The sequence below is a fragment of the Coffea arabica genome, chromosome 6e (assembly GCF_036785885.1).
Source record: "Coffea arabica cultivar ET-39 chromosome 6e, Coffea Arabica ET-39 HiFi, whole genome shotgun sequence".
NCBI lineage: Eukaryota > Viridiplantae > Streptophyta > Magnoliopsida > Gentianales > Rubiaceae > Coffea > Coffea arabica.
Window position 1 is genome coordinate 58,612,112 of NC_092321.1, and position 7,795 is coordinate 58,619,906.

The 7,795-nt window shown below is 32.9% G+C and overlaps 1 protein-coding gene across 1 annotated transcript; it reads right to left on the reverse strand.

Annotated features, from left to right (window-relative positions):
• Nucleotides 1-4,462: 4,462 nt before the first annotated feature.
• On the reverse strand, nucleotides 4,463-7,255 carry LOC113723600 (5-OH-xanthotoxin synthase-like). Its single transcript, XM_027246616.2, has 2 exons — nucleotides 6,216-7,255; nucleotides 4,463-5,293 (listed from the first exon to the last, which is right to left on the reverse strand). The coding sequence occupies exons 1-2, from the start codon at nucleotides 7,107-7,109 to the stop codon at nucleotides 4,685-4,687; spliced, it is 1,503 nt and encodes a 500-aa protein (XP_027102417.1). The 5' UTR covers nucleotides 7,110-7,255; the 3' UTR covers nucleotides 4,463-4,684.
• Nucleotides 7,256-7,795: the final 540 nt, after the last annotated feature.

Genomic DNA, 7,795 nt, shown 5'->3' on the forward strand with positions numbered 1-7,795 from the left:
GGGGTCATATGTGCAAGGACAGAACAAAGGAGGCCAGGAAGGATTGAAGGAACACCACCTTAAGAATTTTAAAAATCTCTTTTGCAGCCCCCTAGAATTTTAAATACTTTATTTGTACCACGAAATTTTACATTAAGAAACTATTTTGAAATTAATTAGTTGCCCCTCCAAACTTGAAAATATGTTGTGCGGTAGGCACTATTGTCATAAAATTTACTTTTGTCATCCAAAATTTTCAAAAGTCTTAATTGCAAATTTAAGTATTGTAGTTGTTTAGAAAATAATTTTTTTTTATATTAAGTCCTTGCTGTTCAAATTTGAGAGTATAATTTGGTAACCACATTATTGTAATACATTTCATTCCCTCCTCCACTTCCTACCCTCCCCCAAAGTGGACATGATTGCACTAGTGAATAATATTTATGCAGTGACATAGCCAAAACTTTTGTTCAAGGGACGCAATAATTTTATATTAGACTTACAATTTGTAATTTATAGACTTTTAGCGCAACTAAATGTTTCTTATAAGTTCAATAGTCATGAACCAATTTATTCAATATTGCAAAAGTAAAATAAAAAATTGTTAGGTTGTGATTTTTTATCTGCAATAGTTATCAAGTCATCTAGTGGTAAAAAATTGTAAAATAGTTAATATTACGTGTAAACTATTAAGATGTATATTTTGATACATACGGTAGACAATTAATTTTTAATTAGTCAAATTGTTAGATGAATATTTAGTTCACTTGTAATTCCTATGGTTAGACACATAAGTGGAGTTCAATATTAAACAAATCAGATTTATTAAAAATGAAATACAAAATAGTAGAATTTTTTTTTTTTGAAGGAATGTTTGTTTCAAGGCTCCATCATAGAAATGGAGAAGGCAACTATAAAAAAGTTTCAATAGTTTTTGAAGGGCAATGGTGGAACTATATAGAATATTTTGAAAATTCAGAGGGGCAAAAGTGGAGCAATGAAAAAAACTCTGAACTTTGTGTAGGTCGTTCTATAGCTTGAGGCAATGTGGCACTGGTACCACGCTACCATATGATTACAACTTTATGCTAGCTCTATTTTCCTCACTCAAGATTAGAACTTCGTATTTTGGTATCTCAGAAGTTAAAAACATTAAATTTTGCCCCCAAAGTCCCCTTTTTTTTTTGTTTGAAGAATCCCAAAGTCCATTTTAGAAAAGTCTATAGTCTAATCATGGGTATTGACTCAGTTGCGAGGAAAAGGCTTTTTTGGAAAAGTTTTTTAGAATCCTCATCATTGTCAGATTTAGGGTTTAAACCTTCTTTCTTATAGTTGAGGATAGGAAAGGCATGGAAGAGTAAATTTTTTTTTTTTTTTTAAAAAGTGAACTTTCACCAGCACGTTGCACTAGAGTGCGAATATCATTTTGGTAGATAAATGGAAGCATAGAGCTTTTTTGAGTTATCCTCTAACCAATAAAAATTCCTAATTTTTTTCCCACGTCGTGTTTCCTTTTTGGCTATTGAAGTTTTGTTACTCATTTTGTGGGACTACACGTTTTATAGGCGAAAGATTAACCTCAATGGCACTTTAAGATGAACATTTTTAAAATAAGAGGCATCAAAATGCTATCATCCAAATATGAAGAACTAGAAATAAACTAGATTAAAATGTGAGGGGCCTACTTGTGTTATTTCCCTAAAATGATTCCTATCGTTTGATAAAACTAAAGTCTGAAAACTGCAGTCTGAAATCTGAAATCCGAAATTTAAATCCATTAGTTATTGAATTGTTAAATATTATATCCAATACATTTCAGTATACATCACGTTCAATAATAAGTGAATAATTTATCACTTAATTTTGGAAGCAAGTTTTATCTAAAAAATTCAGTGCAACATAATTAATTCAGATATTTTTTTATTGTCAATGCATATGAGTATATTAAAATCTAAATCCATTAAATTTTAAGTCCTGAATTGGATTATTAAATAGGGTCTTAATCAATTTTAGGCTTCGGATCCTCTGTTACACTCATGACGGTTACACCCATGTTACACACTTGAAAGTGATACAAGTCTTGCACTATTTGGCGTATTTTTCCACCGTGTTGGTGTAAAACACTATTAGGTGTAATACGTATACCATTTTGGTGTATAATATACAAAATTGCACCAACAATTGGTTTACGCCAATCTAGTGAAAAGATACGCCAAATATTGCCGGATTCACGCCAATCAAATAGTATGACAAGGGGAAAAAATAGCGTGACAAGACAAGAGTGTAACAGAGGACTCGAAGCCTCAATTTTAGTAGACTCGTTTAATTGCTTACAAAAAAAATTTATTGTTTTTAATAATTCATTTACCCTTTTTTTGGGCCAAGCAATGATTTAATTACTACTCGATTCGAAGCCATTGACAATGATAGTGCAATATACAAAAGACCATGTTAATCATCTTCAGAACTGAAACATGCCATATAACCCGTGGTGCACGACTGAGATTTTAGCTAACTTCTGACGACAAAAATCTATTACTAAAACAAGATATATCTAAACTTCTGTAAGTTGGGACATTAGTTTTGTCGTATATTTAAAGTAAGTTTCTTGCAAAATTTTGGTTGAAGAATACAAAGTTTTGCATTAGAAATTTGACCACTTCTAATGTAAAGATCTAACAAATATCTTATGGAAAGGCAATTTTATAAGGATATATTGCAGAAGTCTAACCGCCAAATATAAAAATCATTGTCAGGTAAACATCGTGTTTTTTGATGAAATAATATGTCTAGTGAGCAAGATTGAGCCCTAAGGAATTTGAAATTCTTAGTTTTAAGTCTCTCTAAATGTAATTTCATTTTAATTACAGATTAGTATTCACCACACTACTTATGGGTCATAAGTTATGATATTGTTAAGTTATAATCCACAACTTTCATCTGAATATTTGTTGATCTACCAATGTGTGCTAGCAGTAAAATAAAACAAAAATAAAATACTAGCAGTAATTCAAGGAATTTGCATCCTTTAACAGGGGATTTGGACTGAGTTCAGAGAGGCATTTTTTTTAAGAGAAAAAAAATTATTTGAACGTAGTTCATTAGTCTACCTGTAGGATATGTTGTTAATGATTCCAATTTTTGTACTAATGACACTAATTATACTGATTTGTCTAACTGATGAGTAGACACTAGTTAAAAGAACTCAAGCTAGTACTCTTTTTTTTTTTTTCATGAAAGTGAGGTTAAATCAATAGAATGTCCAAACAATCAAGGATGCAAAAAATATGAATGTGTGCAATTAGATAATAATTTGTGGATGCTAACAAATATTCGTCTTGCACCTGTTTGAAAAATGAATTAACTTTTCATGCACTAATAGTGTAGTGTTTTATTATACTAACAGTTTTAGATGTATACCATAAATACATGATTTGAACTTCAAATTTGAATTCATATTCTATGGCATGATCTAAACCTATTAGTATAAAAGAAAATATACGCTAAGGACTAGGCCTGTCAACGGGTCGGGTCTAGACCCGGATCCGGACCGGATCCGTGAAATTATTGCGGGTATGGGTAGGGATTTAATTCCGTTTCCCGGATCCGGATCCGGATCCGTTTTGTCAAACAAAAAAAACGGGTCGGATACGGAATATAGTATTCCGACCCGTATTAGATCCGGATCCGGATATAAATGAATTAATAATTTTAAAAATATATATTTATCAATATAATTTGATTAGGGTGATGTATTTTAATAAAGTTAATTTGATTTCTTTTCTTATTTGATTTTTTCTTTGCATTAGTTAGAAATTAGTTTACAAATATATTTTTTTCTCATTTTTATTAGAAATTATAAATTTTGGTAAATTTGTTCGGGTAGACCCGGATCCAGATCCGGGACCCGCCGGATCCGGATCCGGAACATAGGATAAAAGACCCGTCGGGTAAACGGGTCGGATCCGGATCCGGCATAGTAATTCGGGTCCGGATCCGGAATAATGAATTCCGGCCCGGACCCGGCCCGTTGACAGCCCTACTAAGGACTTGTTTGATAATTTAATTGAGCATTTAAATTTAATGGATTCAGATCTTAACATATTCAGACATATTTGATAACCAAAACTAAAATATCTAAATTAATTAAGTGGCACTAAATGTCTTAAGCACAATTTGTTCCAAAAAATAAGTGATAGATTACTCACTTATCATTTAATGTGATATATACTTAAATATATTAAATTTAGTGCTTAACAATTCGCTAACTTAATGGATTCAGATTTTAGATTTTAAATTTTAAATTTCAGTTTTCAAATTTCAGTTTTATCAAACGTACCCTAATATTGTATAAAAAAAAAGGTTATCCTTAAAAAAGTATTACAAAACGGAAATTTAACTTTCTAGGTACACAAACATAAGAGTGTATTGAGTGTAACTGAATGATGGTCTAAGAAACATAGTTTTGTTTTACCAAGGATTGTATACGAAAATTAAGTTTGCATTCGCACAATATCCATGTGCAACTTACGTGCATCAATTAGTGCTCTTACACGCTTAATGAAATTCAATCTAAAACCAAATATCAAATTCGTTGAGGATCAAATTTTCTTTCTACTACGAAATTCAAGAGATGCTAAACAATTGAAGAACCAAAGTGAATCTCTTTGGAGATGCTTAGGATAATCAATAATTGACTTCAATACTAAAGATGGAGTTTTGTCACAAGCCATAGATCATTTTTCTTGTTCATGGTAAGACCAGGCAAAGCATCTGTGTCAATGTCTTCCTTCTTCATCCCAGGAGGCAATTCCCAATCAAATGAGTGCAAAATATTTGCCAGCACAAGCTCCACTGTTACAAGTCCCATAGGGTACCCGGGGCAGCCCCTTCTGCCTGCTCCAAATGGGATCAATTGAAAATCTTGCCCTCTCACATCAACAGTACTATTCAAGAATCTCTCTGGCAAAAATTCATCTGGGTTTTCCCAATAATCAGGATCTCTTGCAATGCCCCAAGCATTTACATAAACTAAGGTCTTGGGTTGAATGTCATAACCATCAATGGTGCATTTTCCAATTGTTTCTCTAGGCACAAGAAGTGGTACGGCTGGGTACAACCTGAATGTCTCCTTAACAACTGCCTTGAGATAGGGAAGCATTTGAACATCATCTTCATCTAGCATTTGTTTCTTTCCCATGATTTCTCTAATTTCTGCTTGCAATTTTTTCATGACTGTTGGTTTTTGCATCATTGCTGTCATTGCCCAAATTACTGTCACCGTACTTGTGTCTGTCCCAGCAAAGAATACGTTCTGCAATTTTAGTTGGAAAGCAACAAACAATAGCGTTAGGTCCATCCCATAGAACATATATTTTTCTTGGTCACCCACATAACACAATTATCACATCTTAATGATTGGATAGATAACCCAAACTTTTGCCTAAGGCATGCTAAAGAATACCTACATGTCCAAAGCATTTTTGTCTCAACCATGGACAACTGAAAACAAAAATTAGCTTTGATTATAACATAACATACAAAATTTGGGTCATCACAGAAACATCTCAATTGAGACCTAAATTTAAGGTTTCTATTCAAACGTATTCAGTGTATTTGGAGGAGGGGTAGTAACGGTTGCAGGAAGCAATTGTTCTTGAAAGTTCATGGTCATGATTTGGCCAAAAAAAAAATGTAAAATCGAGATTGCATTTTGTACATCATGTGTAGGACCTACAAAATTTTGTTCTATAGTTACACGTTATTGAAAGTAAGTTACACTGTGTGCATACAAAATTACATTTTATGCATTTTGTACAAAATCGACCGAACGATTTTTTGCACAAAATTGACCGGAACAGTTTTTCTAACAACCGTTCGGGCCTCGTGCCCCTATGTATTTTATGTTTCAATTGGAAACCTTCCTTATCACAATAGTGAGAGAAATAAGCATTTTATATCTGGATTGAGGCAAATTTTCTGTAGTGTGTAAACATGTCTTAATGTAAGCACTATTGAATTCCCCTGCTTGCCAATCTTCTCCAAAATAAACAAAGAAAATTTATTATGCAAGTGTAATTGGAAACATTAAAGCAGAAAGTGTATAAATTAATTTTCAAAGTACCAATAATCAGTGAAAATGTTGTTGGTGATAATTTAGTGACAGAACTATTCTTCAAGTAAAAAAAAAAAATTGATTAAAATGTATAGTTTAAGATTTCCAAACAGATCGTTACCATGAGCATAGCTTTGATGTGATCCATAGTTATGCCAAATGAAGTTGAACCATCTTGTTGTAGTTGAAGCATGAGATCAATAATATCTCCATCCATGGACTTTGGTCTATTTGGATCGGGGTGCTCATCTATGAGTTCTTGATAAAATGAATCAAACTTTTCATAAATACTCTCAAGTCGAGCAAGCATTCCAGTGAATTTATCAATCCAGGCAATCGAAGGAAAATAATCCGAGAAGAAGAATCCCCCAAGCATTGCCTGAGCTTCATGAATAAGACCATCAAATCTCCTTCTTTCTCGACCTTCCTCATCAAACCTTTTACCAAAAGCAATCCTACAAATCATCGAGCAAGCAAGAGACACTAGAGTCTCACTCAGATTAATCACTTGATCAGTGGATGCTGCTTGTTCAGATATCTTTTTAATCATTCGGGACACTTCATCTTCACGAATTGGACGAAACATCTGCAATCTTTTAGCACTCAAGAGATGAATGACACAAATTTTTCTCATCTCTCTCCATTCTTGACTATATGGTGCTAAAGCAATGTCTATGCCATTGTACGTCAACTTTTGCAAGGCTAGCATTTTTGGCCTACTACAAAATATCAAATCTTGGTTTTTCAAGACTTCTTCAGCCAATCTTGCTGATGAAATCACAAGGGTTGGTATGGAACCGAGTTTCAGGAACATTATTGGACCATATTTTTGTGAAAGTTTCCAGAGGTACTTATGAAGGCATGAAGTGTCAAGTTGGTGGAAGTTTCCAATGAATGGAAGCCTTGGAGGGCCTGGTGGATGATGAATTGTTGAGGATTTTTCCTTCTTGTTTGAAATTAGAAGGAGAATTAGAAGAAGTGAAATTGGGAAGACTAGAAGAATGAGGATTTCCATTATTTTGATTCAAAACTAGGCTATTCTTTTGATTGTTGGAAAAACTGACTAGAGAAGTTTGTTTAAATAGAGGAGTCTGGGGAAGTAGGGCTCATTTACATTACGCATGCAAATGTTGTTCATCCTGATCACGGCTAACAAAGTAACCGAATTATCTTTTAAAAATGAGGTCTGAATGGTGGGGTTTGGCTTTTACTTTCTGAGATCATTTTGTGTGATTTTCCCTAGTCTAGTTTATCTTCTCGGTCTTCCAACCCTTGGCTCTTAGTATAGGTGGCAAACCAATCCATTTAAATAAATTTACCCATATCTGCCCATGAATAGATGGGTATGAGTATTTTAAACTTTTGTATATGAATATAAATGGGGGTATTATTGGGTAACCCATCAAACCCAATTAATCCATTTAGAATTCTCTTCCCCTAAGTCTCTTCTCTTCCCCCACCCATTTTTTTTTTCAGATTTTTCATTTTGTCATCATATTAACTACTTTTGTTTCATTATTATTATTATTTGTTGGTTTTATCTTATTATTTTATTTTCTCTTAATTTGTTAACTTGCTCATTTTTTAGCATTACCAATTTATGATAAGTTTTAGCCTCTTTTCTTATCTTTCTAAAATGAAATTTAAATTTATATATGAAAAAAATGTTAGGGGTTGAAAATTTTTGGATTAAGTTTTTAT

Coding starts and splice junctions, on each gene's coding strand:
- LOC113723600 (XM_027246616.2), bottom strand. CDS start 7,109: ATGGAAATCCTCATTCTTCTAGTCTTCCCAATTTCACTTCTTCTAATT. Junction 5,294..6,215: donor ACATCAAAGCTATGCTCATG/GTAACGATCTGT, acceptor CTAAAATTGCAG/AACGTATTCTTTGCTGGGAC.